At 53.5% G+C, this 17,848-nt stretch overlaps 3 protein-coding genes across 5 annotated transcripts in view; 1 reads left to right on the top strand and 2 right to left on the bottom strand.

Moving 5' to 3' along the window:
• The window catches only part of Dedd2 (death effector domain containing 2), an 18,389-nt gene extending 13,958 nt beyond the window's left edge, over positions 1-4,431 (bottom strand). The window contains exons 1-4 of one of the 2 annotated variants that reach the window (XM_029479316.1): positions 4,185-4,431; positions 3,401-3,541; positions 2,416-2,782; positions 1,143-1,265 (exon numbers count right to left, since the gene is read on the bottom strand). In XM_029479316.1, coding sequence (XP_029335176.1) covers positions 1,143-1,265; positions 2,416-2,743 — 451 coding nt within the window. In that variant the 5' untranslated portion in view covers positions 2,744-2,782; positions 3,401-3,541; positions 4,185-4,431. Of the gene's footprint in view, positions 1-1,142; positions 1,266-2,415; positions 2,783-3,400; positions 3,542-4,017; positions 4,102-4,184 lie in introns of those variants that run through there. The other variant, XM_021167502.2, reaches the window with a different exon arrangement.
• Positions 4,432-4,598: 167 nt separating this feature from the next.
• Znf526 (zinc finger protein 526) lies at positions 4,599-15,190 on the top strand. 2 transcript variants are annotated; one of them, XR_002378362.2, is made up of 4 exons: positions 4,599-5,117; positions 7,718-7,810; positions 7,904-10,237; positions 14,813-15,190. XR_002378362.2 is itself a non-coding variant. In XM_021167500.2 (3 exons), exon 3 carries the CDS (start codon positions 7,921-7,923, stop codon positions 9,940-9,942), a length of 2,022 nt encoding a protein of 673 aa, XP_021023159.1. In that variant the 5' UTR covers positions 4,599-5,117; positions 7,718-7,810; positions 7,904-7,920; the 3' UTR covers positions 9,943-11,823. The 2 variants fall into 2 exon arrangements, 1 of the variants encoding a protein (XP_021023159.1); XM_021167500.2 differs by lacking the exon at positions 14,813-15,190 and having other exon boundaries at positions 7,904-11,823.
• The window catches only part of Gsk3a (glycogen synthase kinase 3 alpha), a 9,904-nt gene continuing 3,879 nt past the window's right edge, over positions 11,824-17,848 (bottom strand). Inside the window, exons 3-11 of the mRNA XM_021167501.2 lie at positions 17,355-17,438; positions 17,100-17,210; positions 15,365-15,495; positions 15,166-15,272; positions 14,325-14,422; positions 14,145-14,240; positions 13,422-13,608; positions 13,038-13,145; positions 11,824-12,499 (exon numbers count right to left, since the gene is read on the bottom strand). Of these exons, the coding sequence (XP_021023160.1) occupies positions 12,423-12,499; positions 13,038-13,145; positions 13,422-13,608; positions 14,145-14,240; positions 14,325-14,422; positions 15,166-15,272; positions 15,365-15,495; positions 17,100-17,210; positions 17,355-17,438 (999 nt within the window). The 3' untranslated portion in view covers positions 11,824-12,422. The remainder of the gene's footprint in view (positions 12,500-13,037; positions 13,146-13,421; positions 13,609-14,144; positions 14,241-14,324; positions 14,423-15,165; positions 15,273-15,364; positions 15,496-17,099; positions 17,211-17,354; positions 17,439-17,848) is intronic.

The raw sequence follows: 17,848 nt of genomic DNA on the forward strand, positions 1-17,848 counted from the left end.
GAGGCAGGTCTAACAATATCTGAAATTTACTTCCAAAGGGCTCAATGAAAACCTCAGAATTACACACACACACACACACACACACACACACACACACACATCACAGAATGTTAGTCATCCCTCAATCCAAGTGAAGATATTCTCTGTACTTTTTTTTAAGCTTTATTTATTCACATTGTGTATATGGGTGTTTTGTTTGCATGTCTGTCTTCATACCAGAAGAGGCAATTAGATCCCATACAGATATAGACCGTTGTGAATTGCCATGTGGGTGCTAGGAAATGAACCCTTGACCTCTGGAAGAGCAGCCAGTGCCCTTAACCACCAAGCCATCTCTCCAACCTCTCTGTACTATCTTTTAACTTTTCTGAATGTTTAAAGTTTTACATAATTAAAAATCGGGGGTGGGGGTGGGGGATAAGGGGTGGAGAGATGGCTCAGTGGTTAAGAGCACTGACTGCTCTTCCAGAGGTCCTGAGTTCAATTTCCAGCAACCACATGGTGGCTCAGAACCATCTGTAATGGGATCGGATCCCCTCTTCTGGTGTGTTTAAAGACAACAACAATGTACTTATATATATATAATAAATCTTTTAAAAAATTGCGCTCTCTCTCTCTCTCTCTCTCTCTCTCTCTCTCCCTCCCTTCCTTCCTTCCTTCCTTCCTTCTGCTCTTTCTTTAAGAAAAAAATAAATTTCAGGGATGTGGCCAGGCAGTGACAGCACATGCCTTTAATCCCAGCACTCAGGAGGCAGAGGCAGGCAGATTTCTAAGTTCAAGGCCAGCCTGGTCTACAGAGTGAGTTCCAGGACAGCCAGGGCTATAGAAAAACAAACAAACAAACAAACAATATGGATGTGCATGTGTGTATACACTGACTAGAATACAATAATTTAACAAGTTAAAGGCATTCATCATAAAATAAGCCTTAGCAATATATCCAGCCATGACTGCTGGGTCACAGGCCATAACCTGATGCTATCTGAGTGAGTCCCTGTGACACAACCCTGTTGCTTCAGGACACATGCTTCTTCTTCCTCCGATAGCAACAATAAACACAGGCACACGGCAAAATACAAAACCCTTCGGGCCATTTCCTTGATGGACCAGGATGCAGGACATTAGTCACAGGATAGACTCACCTGTGTCCCACTGACTCTGAGGAGAATCCAAAGAACTGCTCGCCTGTCGCCGACGCCGGCAACTGTCCTCTGTCCTCTTGGAAGAAGAGCTGGGATTGCCATAGCTGTATCGCTCAGGGGACACTGGGGAAAGAGAACAGAAGAAGCTATCTCAGCCTCCTCACCTCCCAGCCCCGCATCCTAGGAAGAATGCCCAGCCACGGGATGCCTGACCCAGCCGCTCAGAGGTCACACCCAAATACCCACGCCTCCTCAAGCACCTCCCGCCCAGATGTTGTTCAAAGGCCTCCCAGGACAGAGTACTCATGGGGCGGTTCAACCCGTGTCAACAGCTCCAGCTGCCAGGGTTCCTCTTTCAATAGCCCAGGTCTCTGCAATAGCACTTGCCCCCATCTCTAGCTCACTCTGGAGCCCCATGATCTATAAGTAGGGCTCTCTGCTTCTTGAGGGTGACACTCAAGACAGTATTTTTCCAAAAGCAGACAGCCTATTCCTAGAGGTGCCCATCTGCTTACACAAATCCCACAGGCTTATTGTGGGACAGAAAAGCTCATAATTCCCCCTTCCCAACCTCTTCACTCTATCTCTCAAGAAAGAGCCCAACAGCACACCTACAAACAGGCTCCTGGCACCTGACTCCTCCCCTCCCAGCTCCTCCCTTTGTACCCCAGAATCAAGGGCCTCAACCCTGGAGACAGGCCAGGCAGGTTTGAATCCTTGCTACATATGCTTTGCGTGTGACACATTTTCATGCCCCCCACCCCATTTCAAATGCCACCTTCTTAGGAAAGTATTCCTTCGTTGTTACCCAATTTTAGGTTTCCTCTCCTCATTCTGGAGTACTCTATCCCTCTCTACGACCATATCCAAAGCTAAGTTCCTTATTTACTATTAATTGACTCCTCCACTAATACAAGTTTCGTGGAGTTGGCATCTTGGCTGTAACTTCTCTGTGGCCTCACATGCTGCAAGGTACCCAGAGTCTCTGAACCTGCTGTTTTCCCTGGGGGCGGGGGAGGGCTGTCAGGTGACAGTGCCTATGAAACCTTTCCTATGAAAGGTTTGTCTCTGCCTGGCATAAAAAGTCCCACAAACAGTGGCCACAATCATTACTGATATGGCCGAATCCCACAAGCTCACTTCTACCTAAGCCATACCCTCTCACTGCTGAGTTTTCTTGCTGTGAAATAGGGGAGAGTGTACTTGCTTATCAGGGAAGTACAGGGGCCCAGAGGGAACAAGGTGTTTCTGCAACTTCCTATTCAAAACCTACCTGGCCGGCGCCGCTTGCGCGCCAGATGTGGCAGGAGGTCGTGACGGGCTAGCACGCGCAGGAGTTGGCTCAGCAGCCGCAGGTTGCTCTCGTCGCACTGCCCGCGGCGTTCCAGCTCCAGAAGCAGCTCCAGGCCGCTGCGGGCGCGGGCCAGGCCGCCGGGGGCGCCGGGGGCCTCATCCAGCAGGAAGGCCAGGAGCTCCAGTTCGCACTCGGTCAGCTGCCCGCCCACTACCTCGAACATACGGTGAAGCGACAGCATGCCGTAGTAATCCAAACACTCATCCTCCTCCCAGCTCGGGGCCGGGGTCGACCCGGACAACGCCATTCCCAGGGGAGGGGTGCGGAACAAGCTCAGAACCAGGGCCTAGAACCCACACGGCGGGGAGGAGGTCGTGGTCAGCGACACAGTGGCTCAGAGCCCACAGAGGCCAGAGCGTGGGCCCCGCGAGGTGTCTCCGGGCAGAGTCGCCCCCACACCCTCAACGGTCTCAACCTCTCTCCCTCCCACGGACAGGAATGGTATCGCCTGAGATCCCATAGTAACAGGTCGAACACTAGACCCCGCCGGTCCACAGACCTGTCGGGAGGGCCAAGCCCAGATGCCCTTTTCTGGGTAGTACGTTTCGAACTTGCCACCGACTGACCTAGACGACCAGCTCGAATGAGCTACATGGCCCATTGCAGGGCACCTTGTCCACTGCCCGGTGACTTTGGATGGCAAATGTCCGGACATAGCCCTCGGGTTCTGTCCACTAGTACCTTCCAGCTAGCTCCAACATCCCACTCAAGTGATACCTTTCAAAAGTGACCCTCGGCCCCCTGCAAGTGAGACCGACCAAGACAACCCTGAGCGCAACACAGGTGGTACTGTCTGAATCCGACCCCCCTCCCTGAAAGGGCGCTCGATCCTGCACCTCACCCGAGCACCCAAGTGGTTCCAGCTACCCTCCACCAGTCGCCTTTAGGCCTCTCTTATCCTCACCAGATTCCAGCGTCCGATGACTTCTGGGCGACGGCCGCAGCCACTTGTTTTGGATCTTTCTGGCACCTTCTCTATTATTACGCCTGCGTCACCTCGCTCCTCCTCTTTCGCCCAACTCGCGCAGGTGCGACCGCCACGCCCCTACGGCGCAAGCGCAGAATGAGACCTCAAGCTCCACCCCTTCCAGGACTCCAGATCCGCCCCTAACCCAAGCGTCCGGACTCTCCCGTGCTGCGCTTGCGCAAGAGGAAAACCTCGCTGTGTCTTGCTCTTGATGGTGGTTTCAGGCTCGGTGTGTGTCCCCTGAATCCTATGACACAACCTGGTGGAATTATTCATCCCACAGACTACCTCTTCCTCCTGATCACGACCTAGACACCCACATGACCAGTGCCAACAGCTGGCAGCGCAAAGTAAACCAGTCACGAGGGTCCCGACTCCCTGGAGCGCTCAAGGCTCATAATCAGGACTTGTAATACAGTATGCCCCATTCTTAGGTGGCAACCAGAAACCTACAACTCAACTCTGCTTTCTCAGATCCTACATGGAAATTCTTCCTCATACAGCTCCCCAGCCCCAATTTATAAATTCTCCGGTCGCAAGCAGAAGAATGATACCTCTTCCCAAATCTCAATAGACCTTGCCACCCCTGTGTGCAGCACATTCCGAAGGCGTCCATCAGCACCTCCTATCATAGACACCCACACCCACGGTTAGAACAGCCTTTGTACAATCGCTTCTGAGCCCTCTTGAGTCTTGGAGCCACCCAGATGCCCCTCCTAACCTGCACCTATGAGAGCAATCCTGTCACAGAAGTGGAGGCTAGGGTGTCTTCACGTCCCCTACACGAGGCCTTGAGCGTGACGGTCGCTCCTCCTCCCCACTTAGGTGACTCAGGGTCAGGACCAGCACGTGCCTAAGACAGGTCTCTTCTAGGACTGGTTTCCACCCCCGGAATTGTCTCCCTAAGGGGCGGGAGGTTCTGGCTCAATGCTGGCTGTTTGTTTCCCTTTTCTGGGCCTTAGCTTTTCCACCTGTGAAACGGATGGCAGTGGAGTCCACCGTATGGGCTCTGTGTGTGAATATCATTGAATCAGACGAAAAATGGGAGGAAGGGGAAAGCTATTTATAAACGGTAAAGCTTCTCTGATGGGTGGGCTATAGTGAGTACTACGGTGTATCAGGCCCCGAGCCGAACATTTTTACGTGTATGACAAAATCCAATGCCTTCAACAACCTTTCAGGAGATGTGATTCCAGTCCACTTTGCACGTAAGCAAAAACTGAGGCGGCGTAGGAAAAGTACAAGTGTTTGGCTTTTTAGTTACGCTGTTCGAGACGCGCAGTCTCTTCTGCTACGAGATAACACCTGTCAAAGTCTCGCACCGCCACGTTCTTTTATGCGACCTCGCTCTATAAGGATGCACACTTTTCTCCGCTGAATTTTCAAACAGCAGGAAAGGAGCGGCCCGGGAGAACTGCGCAGGCGCCTCTCCGGGCCCCGGACACCGCCTCCAGGGCACTGGTGTCTGCGTGGAGAAACTCGCGGAGCCCCGCCTGACTACCAACACGCAGGCGCGAGGGCGCGTGCCCTGCGCTACCAGCTCTGATTGGCTGCCTCTCCTGAGAGCACCGCCCAATGGGAGGCGTGGATAGTGAAGGGTCCTACACTACTGGAGTGGAGGGTCTGTGTCAAGAGCGGCAGGGTCTGCTTGGAGGTAAGAGAGATGGGTGAGGGCGCCGCAGGGCGGGCGGGGAAGAGAGCGCTGGGTGTAGGGAGAGAGTGGAGGAAGAGGGAAGGGTACGCTCAGGGTCGGAGAGCCTTGGGGCCTGCGCTTGGGGCTGGAGCAGCGCGGGATGATCGACAGCTCCTTCCTGTGTGCCCTAGAGGCGTCGTTGGAGCCCCTGCTTGTGCTGGCCTCAGCTTGAGCTCGCTTGCACACCCCACCCCTGCAGGGGGCTCTCACGCTGCAGAGAAGAGGAATCTGGTAGGAGGGGAAAAAGCAGTGTAGCGGGAAAGTTGAACTTTCAGGCCCCTGGTGTAGGTGCTTAGATCTCCTTTCTGTATACAGAGGTATTAGCTGAATTCCACCTACCCCCTGGCACGGTGTAGGACTGGGAGGGAAAAGAATGCAGGCGGAAAAGTGTCCATTTCGGGATACCTGTGCTACTTTCTAGAAGGACAGTATTATTAGGATTGTGTGCAAGTTAAGTGAGTTTTGGAAGGATTGAGTTGGATGAAATTCAGAGAGCACATAGGATTGGGTCCTGTGCACCATGTTTTTCTGTGTGTGAGCTCATCCATACTTTGTAAAGTTTGTGCTTCCACTCCTTACCTGCTACAAGCCATGTAGCATGCTCTGATCCAAGCCAGGGGAGTTCTGTCTTGGCAGTGAGGCTGTAACTAAGGCAGAATGCTAACCTCCCCGACCCCCAGCCCATTTGATTGTTTCTAAGAAAATCCTTTATGGACTGGTTCAGACTTAATGAGGAGCCAGGTGTAGTGGCACACGCTTTCACTGTCAGCACTGGGGAGGTAGAAGCTGGTAGATTTCTGTGAGTTTGAGGCCAGTCTGCCCTACATAGTGAGTTCTCGATAGGCCAGGGTTACATGATGAGATGCTTCAAAATAAACCCACTTAATGGGGCCTTTGGAATTGGTAGATAAGGAAAGTTTGGTTTAGCAAGTCATTTATCCGCAAATGGTTTATTGGTCATTAACTAGTAACAGGGCCTTGTACTGGGCTATGTATCATGGAAATGCATAAAATGGGTAGACATGTAGTATGCACAGGGATGGTTAAGGTCCCAGGACATCGTTTATAGGGAGCCTTAGCTCATCACTGAATGAGTCTGTGTATTTACTATGTGCTGGGCACCTTTCTTGGCACTGGAAACACCTCGTTGGTGAAGAGGCTAAGATCCCTGCCCTCTGGGAGCAGTACATGAGCAGCCTGTACGCCAGGGCTACCAGCTAAAGTCTCCATGCCCCTGGCATGAGCACAAGTAAAGAGGTAAGGAAAGTGGCCGTTGGCACTTGGGAGGCAGAAGAAACACGGCTGAGAACCAGACGTCCCCGTGTACATACTGAGGTCAAGGCCAGCCTTTATACATAGACTCTCTGTCCAAAACAGAACCAGCAAGGCAGTGGCGGTGCACAACTCTAACCCCAGCACTTGGGAGGCAGAGGCTGGTGAATCTCTGTGAGTTCAAGGCCAGCCCAGTCTACAGATCTGAGTTCTAGGACAGTCCAGGGCCACACAGAGAAAATCTGTCTCAAACAACAGCAACAACAAAAACGGGCCATCTTTCTGGCCCAGGAGGTAAAGGCGTGTGCCTTGCAGCCCTGATGACCCCAGTTCAATCCTCAGAACTCACATATCATTGGGAGGAAAGAATGGGCTCCGAATGCCATGAAGTTGTCCTCTGTATGCTACATGTATGCCATGATGTGTGCTCATGCATGCAGGCACAGAGTAACATAAACAACAACAAAAAATGGTGGTGGGGGGGCTATAAGGTAGCTCAGTGGGTATAGGCAATTGGCACTGAGCCTGATGACCTGAGTTTGACGCCAGAGCCCCATGGTGGGAGACCCAGATCCTGCAAGTTGTTATCTCACTCCACACACATGCTCCCCGCCCCCCAATTAAAAAAAAAAGTATAAAAATAAATAAAATCTCCTTAAATTGTAGGGCTTAGAGCAGAAGGCTTAAGGTGGGTTCATGGAATGGACTGTAGGTTCCTGTTGTGTGAAAGGGGCTGGATTAGGTTGAGACCAGACTAAAAGCCTAGGACTTGGACTGTCAGGTTGGAGAGTTTTGTATCCCTGGGGCTAAGTGTGGAAGTACACATACAGTGTCCCACTGCTGGGGAGGCTGAGGCAGGGTCGCTCTAAAGCTACCCTCTATTGCCCAGTGAGTTTGAGGCCAGCCTAGGTTGCAAACAAACCCAAGCATTGATGTTTGTTAACCAAGTGCCTGGCCTCCCGTAGGCCTTGTGGTCAGTCTGACTTTAGTTCCATTTTACCGGTGAGAAAATTGATCTCAAGGGAGAGGAGGTAAAGTGGGAGAGCTCAGACTCAAGCTGAGGGAAGCCTAGTCCCCGCTGTTCCCTTAAATGCTTTGCTGTGGGGCTACAGGAGCGGAGGAAAGGTGTTACGCAGAGGAACTTGCATGGGTAAAGGCTGAGGGGCCAGAAAGCACAGACAGAGAGGGAATGAGAATGTTTGTGTGTGTTCTTACAAAAGCTGTCACTGGGCTTCTGAGAGAGGGCAGAGTTAGAGGCCAGGCTGCAGGGTGTCCATACTGTCTTACAGATACCTGACTATAGTGGCTACGACAGACTCAGAGACGTGAGACCATGAAAGGCTGAGGCATAAACCTTTAACTACAACTTGACTGACAGACTGGTGAGTAGTGGAATGAGCTAGGGAACACCTGAGACATCCTACACTCCCCTTGGGTTCCTGGTGTGCCACTGGCTTCTGCCCTTCTTTTTCCAGGCACTGCCTTCCCCATAATGGCAGAGATGGTGGCAGAGGCAACTGAGATACCAACACAATCATCAGGAGCAGTGGAAATCTCACCCACCGTGTCAGGAGAGCTGGCAGAGATGGTGACAGCGGTGACTGAGATGACCTCTGGAGAGGCCCTTGCCTCGTCCCTCTTCTTCCAGCACCACCAGTTCATGTGCTCTGAGTGTGGCAGCCTCTACAACACCCTGGAGGAAGTCCTCTCCCACCAGGAACAACACCTGCTCACCGTGTCAGAGGAGGAAACGCTGACCACCCAGGACGCAGGCCTGGAGCCTGAGCTAGTGCCTAGCACTGGGGAAGGACCCTTCCAGTGTGGTGAATGCAGCCAGCTCATCCTCTCTCCCAGCGAGCTCCTCGCCCACCAGGATGCCCACCTGCAGGAGTCTGCAAGCCAGATCCAGTACCAGTGTGGAGACTGCCAAGAGCTCTTCCCCTCACCTGAGCTGTGGGTAGCTCATCGCAAAACTCAGCACCTTTCCAGTGCAGCGGACGAGCCACCGTCTCCTTTGCCTCCCCCAACACCACCACCACTACCACCACCACCACCACCACCACCACCAGAAGTCAAGATGGAACCCTACGAGTGTCCTGAGTGTTCCACCCTCTGTGCCACCCCTGAGGAGTTCTTGGAGCATCAGGGCACCCACTTTGACTCCCTGGAGAAAGAAGAGCACAATGGGTTAGAAGAGGAGGAGGAGGATGAGGAAGAGGGGGAGGAGGAAGACTACGATGATGAAGAGACGGATGAGGAGGAAGCATCCTCAGAGCTCACTGCTGATGACACGGGAGGCGACAAGTCCACGGCTGACTCAGCTCAGAGCTGTGGGGATTGTCCACAGCACTGTACCTCTTCAGGGGCACGCCGCAAACACCGAAGGGCATCTCACGGCCCAGCCTCAGCCACCCATGCCTTCCACTGCAGCCAGTGTCAGCGCAGCTTCAGCTCAGCGAACCGGCTGGTGGCTCACGGCCGGGCCCACGTGGGTGGCACCCATGAGTGTACCACTTGCTCTAAGGTCTTCAAGAAGGCTGCCTCTCTGGAGCAGCACCAGCGGCTGCACCGTGGGGAAGCCCGCTATCTCTGTGTGGACTGTGGCCGTGGCTTTGGCACTGAGCTCACACTGGTGGCCCATAGACGGGCCCATACTGCCAACCCACTGCACCGCTGTCGCTGTGGCAAGACCTTCAGCAACATGACCAAGTTCCTGTACCACCGACGAACTCACACTGGGAAAAGCGGAACCCCCACCAGGGTAGCAACGGTCTCCCCAGCTCCAGCTGAGCCCACGCCCCCACCCCCGCCCCCACCTGCCCAGCTGCCCTGTCCACAGTGCCCCAAGTCCTTCGCCTCAGCCTCCAGGCTGTCCAGGCACCGGCGCGCAGTACATGGCCCCCCTGAACGCCGACATAGGTGTGGGGTCTGCGGCAAGGGCTTCAAGAAGCTCGTCCATGTGCGCAACCATTTGCGGACACACACGGGTGAGAGGCCCTTCCAGTGTCACTCCTGCGGCAAGACCTTTGCTTCTTTAGCCAACCTCAGCCGCCACCAGCTGACCCACACAGGAGTGCGTCCCTACCAATGCCTGGACTGTGGCAAGCGCTTTACACAGAGCTCCAACCTGCAGCAGCACCGGCGGCTACACCTTCGGCCTGTGGCCTTTGCACGTGCCCCTCGCCTTCCCATCACGGGTCTCTACAACAAGAGCCCCTACTACTGTGGGACCTGCGGCCGCTGGTTCCGCGCCATGGCAGGCCTTCGGCTGCATCAGAGGGTCCATGCCCGAGCAAGGAGTTTGACCCTGCAGCCTCCCAGATCACCCTCTCCGGTCCCACCCCCACCCCCTGAACCTCAGCAGACTATCATGTGCACAGAGCTTGGGGAGACCATCGCCATCATTGAGACATCCCAGCCGCTGGCACTGGAGGACACACTGCAGCTATGCCAGGCAGCACTGGGGGCCAGTGAGGCAAGCGGACTGTTGCAGTTGGACACAGCCTTTGTATGACCCGGCGCAAGAGCAATGAGAAAAGGGGTTTGCTTACTAGCTTGTGTCTGGGCACCTCAGGGGAGAAGAGGACCCCTCCTGGCAAGCTAACCTGGCATCCACACGTCAGGGTCCACCCTGTTGGCCTCTCCTAACTGCTGACTCCTCAGGGTTCCTCCTGTTACCTTTCCCTGCCCCAGGTGAAACTGAAGCTCTGACAAGTGATGGGATCTGTCTGAGTCCTTACCAACTGCATTGCAGAATGGGGTTTGCCAAGGCTCTTTGCACGGCATCACCCGGTGCTCAGCAACATCAGGTAACCTTTATTGAGCACCAACCATATGCCAGACCTGTGCCAGACACTCCCATATACCTCTTCAGATCTTCTGCTTAAAACTCCCCCCCCCCTGCTCCTCCTCCCCAAGAACTTGGGGTGTTTGGGACTTAGCTCTACCTGGTATAGGAAGGCACTTAGTTTCATGAGGCGTGCTTCATTTCAGTTTTGACAGTATGAAATCTGTAGGTGACCCCAGTACTCAGCCCAGCCTGGGTGACCTTAAAAGCCCAGGAATGAACCAGTCACAGCTCCACACTCGGGCATGCTCAGCCCAGTAGGGGCAACTGACTGAATACAGACAGTTGCCCTATACAGACAGTGCTGCCTGTGGCTCATTGTGCCTGTGTGCCCAAGCCTGTGTGCACAGGCCATGGTGCGGCAGGCTAAAGGAGAGTTGGGTCTAAGGAGTCCTGGGCTGAGGTGGGGATGTGCAGGGACAGTGGAAGAGACTTCCTAGTGGTGCCAGTTCCTGAAGTAAAAGTAGGAGACTGCCAGCACAAGAGGAAAATAACCTTTCAGGCAGGCCATCCAGTTACAGCTGCAGTATCAGGCAGGACACTTGGTGTCTCTCAGGCCTGAGATGGACCTGTGTACCATCCTGGCTGTGCAAGTAAGGACGCAGCACTGAGACTAGCCAGGGTTGCAGAATGGGTGGAGGCTCCGTGAGATGAGAATGTAGTTCTTAGTCCCGTCTCTATTATTGTAAGACCTGACCCCTCAGGGACCCCAGAGAACACTTGGTCCATCCCTGACCCAGAGCTCTCCCTGCTTCCTAACTGGTTGGAATGAAAGGAGGATGAGATCAGTCCTGCAGAGCAGAAAGGTACCCCTGGGGCTGATGTAAGCATCTAGCAGGGACCCAAATCGCCCTCCCCTCAAGGATATGTTCCAAAATTACTTTTTCTGCATCAGTAATCCATCAGGAGGACCCGCAGTTGCTCCCTCCCAGGTCCCCTCTCTTTCTGGAACATCCTACCCACTCATTGCTTGGCACCATGTAGAGATACCATCTCCTTCTGCCCATGGTTCTCACCATCTGGCTCCAGCATATTTTAAAAGTCAAGGGAAAGAGCCAGGCAGAGTAGCACAAGCCTGTAATCGCAGTGTTTGGGATCCTAAGGCAAGATGATCTTGAGTTCCAGGAAAGCCTGAGCTATTCTGGAAGACCAGCTCAGAACCAGAGAGAGAAAGAGAGAAAAGAGCTAAACTCTCAACCTCCACCTTCCTTCCCACTACCCGTAAGAGAAGTGAAGCAAGTGGGTGCCATGCTTCAAACAGGGCAGCTTACACCTTGGGAGTCTGCCCATCTGCATACGTAGCCATCCACTGAGTCCACAGGCAGTTAGACGCTGGACCTGAGAGGCTCATCAGCCAGGCTCTCTCACTCCGCACCCAGGATGCTAACACAGAGTTTGTGCCAGGAAGTGGGCAGGTTCCACGCCTGTGGTAGTCAAGCATTAAGTGGCACAAGGGTTTCTGGCCTCTCAGTATCCCCCTGCCTCAAGTGGAACTGATTCCAAACCCTGAACCCCTCACTCTGTAGACACAGGCAGCCAGACAGGGAGAAGGGTTTCATGCCAATAATTTATTGAACAGAGGTCTGTACACAGGCAAACCTTACTGTGGAAACTAAAGACACCAGGGACTCTCTCTACTCCCCTCCTTCCAGGATGGGGAGAGGGAGGAAGCCTTGGGAGCAGAGGACAAGAAGGGGTACAGCTGGGGGGAGAGGGGGCAAGTTGAATGTGTGAATTGACGTTTTCTTTAAGAAAAAATTATAACAATCTATTTACACCCAGGGGGCCAGGGAAGGGAAGATGAGATGGGCTGGGCTGGTTCTATTTACAAGGGACATGGGAGAGGGGGGAAGGGAAGGAGTGGTAGCCTGGGGGAGGGGAGGGGACCAAGGGGGTAGAAGGTCCTCATACCCCCAAACCCCATCCTTCCTTTTCTTCCCTCCCCCACAAACAGTTAAAATCCTCTTTAAAAAGCCCACCACAGAGGTTAGGCTGGTGAGGGAGGCCTAGATGCTGGGGGTAGTTCATTTACCTCTGCCCTCTAGTCTAGGGGCCCAGCCAGGGCAGGAGCTTGATGGGCTGTGGCCCCCTTCCCAGCGCCACTTGGGCCTTCCCAGATGGACGTGGAGGGGTAGTCGGTGGGGCCCTCAGGAAGAGCTAGCGAGGGTAGCAGTTGTGGCATCAGATGGCTGCCAATCTTGGCCAGTCTGAGCTTCAGTTAAAGCTGAGGGAAGGAGAGGGGAGAGGGAAGTCGGCCTTTCCATCCCCCACACCACAAGAGAATAACTTGCTTCAAAACACTATGCAAAAAGTTGACAGCTGTCACTCTGGGTTCAAGGTTACAAACTGAAATGCCAAAGGGCCAGCTTGACACCAAAGTGGCTTACACCGAGGAGCCAGGCTCCACGGAAGACGGGGCAGCTGGACACGACTCCAGCCGCTGTCAGGAGAAAGGCAGACCCATGGCTGCCAAGCCTCATCTTCTTCCCCTAAGAAACAGGAGATCTGGGTTTTTACCCAGAATGCCCAATCTTCAAATGTGGGCAACTTTTGTTTATTTGCTCAGACCAAAGAAATGTTTGGTCTTCCAGTTGGCATTTAAGCACAAATGTAGGCAATACCGCCCTGCAAAGCCGGTTACTGACATACTCTAAAATATGCCTTCTGTGCCATCAGATGTCAACAACTCAAAACCCACAGGAAATATTCAAAACCAAGGACAACCCTTCCTTGACCCTCAGCACATACGTTTCCCAGCTTACCTTGTGAGGATGGGGTGTAGGTAGTGGTGAGGGAAGAAGCAGGGCCTGCTGGGGACCTCAAGTGAGGAGGGATGAGAATGGCATTGAGAGATGGTTGGATGGACAGTTCTAGAGACAGGAATTGACATATTCAGTCAAGGAGAGGCAAAGCGTATGGAAAGCCAGTTAGGGTTAGGATGGGGCACCAAACAAGGACCCAGTTACTGGCAAGGCCAGGTAGAAGAGACTTTAGCCACAGGACTCTTAAGTTAACAGTGGAAAGGGCACAATGTGGAGACACCTGGCTGAGCCAGGGCCACCTTGTACCCTCTCAGCTCCCCATTCCTGCATAACACCAAGCCTCTCCACATTCCCGACATCTTGCTGGCCCCAGGCTATGCTCACCACCAGGACTGAAGTTGAACAGGGGGGGAAGAGGGCGGTCGTTGGGGAGCTGGGCTCCAAGACTCCGCAGTTCATCAAAGAAGCTGTGGGCACAAGCCTCGAGTGGGGAGAGCCTTGAGGATGGTGTGTACTCCAGTAGGCTAGAGCAGAGTGCAATGGCCTCAGGTGGTGTCCGAGATTTAAACACCTGTGGGTTGATTCAGAGGTGAGAGGCGCAGTGACACCCTGTGGCAGCCTGCTTCCCAAACACCCACCTCCCTGGTAAGGAGACAGACAGTGAGATGGGCGCTGGCTCAGGGTCCATGGCTTGTGACTCCTGGTGCATACTTGTCACCATATAAATGGGAATCTTGTATTTACCTATGAGTTCTCAACTTTTAAAATTCTATAAACTTCACAATCACAAAATGCTGACTGCCTCCCTGGATAACTTCAGAGACATCTGTTTTCTTGCTGTATATGAATGTTCTGCCTATGCACATCTGTGTTAACCACATGCATGCCAGTAAGGACCCCCTGGAACTAGACTTACAGGTGCTTGTGAGCCGCCATGTGAGTGCTGGAAATTGAACCCAGATCCTGTGTAAGAGTAACGTGCTCTTAACCACTGAGCCATCTCTCCACTCTGCAAACCATGATTTTAAGCCAGGTCCCCAGAGCAGTTGGTCTCCAAGGGGACCCACCCTTCAGCCATGCTGTGCAAGTCCACATTTCTGCCCCTACCTTTGTCCAAGGGTGAGCTTTGATCTGGGGGAACTTGAACTCCGTATAGTTAGGGTTCATCTCTCGGATTTGTTCCCTGGTTGGCGTTCCTAGTACCTGTAAAGTGAGGGTTTGAGACAAAGCCCCTTTCCTCGGGCCCACCCCTGCTTTCCCTGGCTCTGGCCCTGCCCTCGAACTCACCTTGATGATCTCCACAAGCTGGTCCACCCCACTGTCCCCAGGGAAGATGGGCTGGCCGAGAAGTAGCTCAGCCAGTACACAGCCAGCCGACCACACATCTGAAGGGGAAGGGTAGAGTAAGCACACTGCTCCTCATGGTGAGCCCCACACACTGCAGCAGCACTGGCTCAGGCTGTGCTCGTCAGTCTAGGTGTGCTATGGCCCTCGCGCCCTCAGTAATGAGGGATCCCAATGAATCTTTTGACGCCTTCTTTACTTCTCTAGACTAGCACATGGCCTGACCCTGCCCACTGGCACCTGTGCGTTCTGGGCCACAAGAAAGCTTTCTATCCTGAGCTAGCTGCTCACCACCTGGCCTATGGCCTGCTCAGCCCTCCCTACTGTGTGCCGTGACCTGCACTGGTACATGTTCCCATCTGAGGGCCTCACCAGCCCCTCAGGCTGACACACTCCTTCACCCTACTTTCCTGTACATTCTCTCGTTTCAGCCTTCCCCTTAAGCCTGGAAGAAGGGAATGCTACGCTCAGAAACAGAACAAGGCAGTCCCTGGGAGCAGGCCATACCCTTATGGGAACAGTTCTGATTACCGCCAGCCCCTTCCCTCCAACTGAGACCAGAGGCTGACTGGGAGTTTCTAAGTGGAGATGAACTCTGTAGCCAAGTCAGACTTGAAATCCCAGCCCTGCCGTGGCCAGCTGTTGAGCCCCTGGGAAGCTGCAAGCAGCTTTCTCTAACAAGGTGCAGCAGCTCCAGCCGCCTCAGCCTGGGAACACCAGTGAAGGACAGCTGGCAGGCCCTGATCACTCAGCCCGTCACTCCCCAGCCCCTCCCCCAACTGACCGATGGACGAGGTGTAATCTGTGGCTCCAAAGATGAGTTCTGGAGCACGGTAGTACCGAGAGCAGATGTAGGACACATTGGGCTCCCCCCGAACCAGCTGCTTTGCACTGTGGGAAGAGACAGGCAGGGTTAAGCATGGAAGCAAGCTGGAGGTTCTTTCACGCCTTCAGGCACCCCACAGGCTGCAGGACAGACCTACCTGCCAAAGTCGCAGAGCTTGAGGACAGCAGTGTCGGGGTCCACAAGCAAATTCTGGGGCTTGATGTCACGGTGACACACACCTTGGGAGTGGATGTAGGCCAAGCTCCGGAAGAGCTGGTACATGTACACCTAGGACGGCAGGGCAGGGCACGGCTCAACCCAAGCCCACTGCTTCCCACTCAACACTGTTGACCCATATTATGCCACTGTCCCCGCTGGATGCCCCATGGCCTCAGCTCAACTGTTGTAAACCCTTGGTTTCTGAACTTTAATGCCTGCTGCAGTCACATGGAAGACTTAGGAAGCCAGGCCCCAATTTCTGAAGCCTGAGGATGCCTGACACTGGGCCTGGCCCCCACATGAGGAAATGTTGCTGCTGCAGTTACCCCTATGATGACTGACACCAGAAGGTCTTGCCGTAACACAGGCTGTGGGCCCTGCACTCTGCTTCCCCTCTCACCAAAACCGCCAGCTCTAGAGGGCCTCAGTCCCCACCCACCCTCGCTGACAGCAGCTCCCATGCACAGGTCTTCTCTAGCTTCATTTCCTGCCTTCCCACTCCCACTGACCAGAACCTAAGTAAGGTTTTCAGTTTTGATTTGTTTTTTCGTTTGTTTAACATTTTGGTTGTGTGTACATGACTGCCTCTGGAGGGAGGGGTTCCACGTGCCAGAGACCACAAGTAGCAATCAGGTCTGCTGCCGGCTCATCATTTGTGTCCCAGGAATTGGTCCTCAAGCTTAGCAGCAAACACCTTTACCCTTGGAACCTTTCTAGGTTTTTTTTTTCTTTCAAAACAGGGTGACAGACTGGATTCCAAGCTGGCCCTGAACTTGAAATCCTCCTGCATTAGCCTCCCCAGTGCTGGGATTACAAACATGCACCAGCGCATGCAGCCAGGACCTTGGCGTAAAGCTCCTGTCTCCTGGACCTAAGGCAGTACCTGAAGCATAGACTCTAGCTGCTTCCAGACCCCCTCCTGTTCCATCAGGACACTACTCCTCCCCAGCACTCCTTCCTCTTTCTCACCCCCAGGCCAGTCAGGAGGGCTTTCAGTTTCCAGCACTTGCTGACTCTCTACACAGCAGCAGCTCCTCAGCTGTGTCATTTTCTTTGATGGTGCCTGTAACCTCACCAAACACCACGCTTTTGTTTTAAAGACAGGGTCTCTATGTAGTTCTGGAGCTTACTATGTAGACCAAGATGGCCTTGAACTCAAGAGATCCTCCTGCCTCTGCATCCTGAGTGTTGGGATAAAAGATGTGCACCACCATGTCCAGCCAAACAGCTCTTCAAAAGCAAGGCCTGGGTCTCAGTCTGGAACTGCTCTGCACTTGGCTGAGCAGAGTAACAGCCACAGCATGGCTCTCACAACTGGAGAACTCCTTTCCCAGCATGTAAGCAGCAGCAACCACAAGCACAGCCCACATCAGTGTCAGCTCACCCAGGTGGTGAAGCCATAGAGAGTCAGCCGAGAGGTGATATGGGGTGAGGGGTCTGCTGGCTCTCTGGCACATCTTTACTGCACTCTATGCTTTCCCACCCACCCCAATGACACTGGTCCTACTGTGTGGAGCAGTTCCTTTTCCACCCCCTTGGCCTTAATCCTCCCCTGGGCTTAGCCAAACCTATCTGCAAGCTACAGAACTGAGGACAGGGAACATAAGCCTCCAAAGACCAACTCGGAAGTGAAGGAACCCAGACAGTTGTGCTCTAGCAGCCTGCCTGCCTACCTTGACGTAGATGATAGGGATGATCAGCTTGGCCTTGGTGAAGTGGCGGGCCACTCGGTACACCGTCTCGGGCACATACTCCAGCACCAGATTCAAATACAGCTCATCCTTCTGGAGAGCCAAGGAGAGATGTCAGGCATTTAAGGGGGGAAGGAACAGTAAGGAACACAGAGGACCTTCTGGGAAAGGCAGGCAAGAAAGTGGATAGCATTCACAATGTAGAGGGCTACACACCTCAGATTCCCAATGTCTCACCTTCTCCCCACTGGAGTAGAAGAAGTACCGCAGCCTCACGATATTGCAGTGGTCCAGCTTACGCATAATCTGCAGTTCTCGGTTCTTAAGGAAAAAGGAAGAGTTTCAAGACATCCAATCCCCTGCCTCCCCCTCCCCCCAGGATCCTCACCTCCACCCTACACCTATTTCTGCTAGTAGAGCAGTTTCATGTCCCAAACTCAAGGCTCTAAGGCCTGTGGGAGGCAGAAGATGGGGGATATTTCTTCAGCCCTGGCCCCTACCCCCATATGGAAGCTGCAGGTCTATGGGTTCGGGGCCACCAATGTGTTTACACTTCAACCTGCTTTACTGACTACCGGAGACGTGCAAAGGCCAATTCCTGGGCTGGAGAGATGGCTCAGTGGGTAAGAGCACCGACTGCTCTTCCAGAGGTCCTGAGTTCAATTCCCAGCAACCACATGGTGGCTCACAACCATCTGTAATTGGGAATCTGATGCCCTTTTCTAGTGTGT

The sequence above is a fragment of the Mus caroli genome, chromosome 7, assembly GCF_900094665.2.
Source record: "Mus caroli chromosome 7, CAROLI_EIJ_v1.1, whole genome shotgun sequence".
Lineage (NCBI taxonomy): Eukaryota > Metazoa > Chordata > Mammalia > Rodentia > Muridae > Mus > Mus caroli.

What these genes read in the sequence shown, in the direction of transcription:
- Znf526 (XM_021167500.2), top strand. Translation starts at nt 7,921, where the DNA reads ATGGCAGAGATGGTGGCAGAGGCAACTGAGATACCAACACAATCATCA.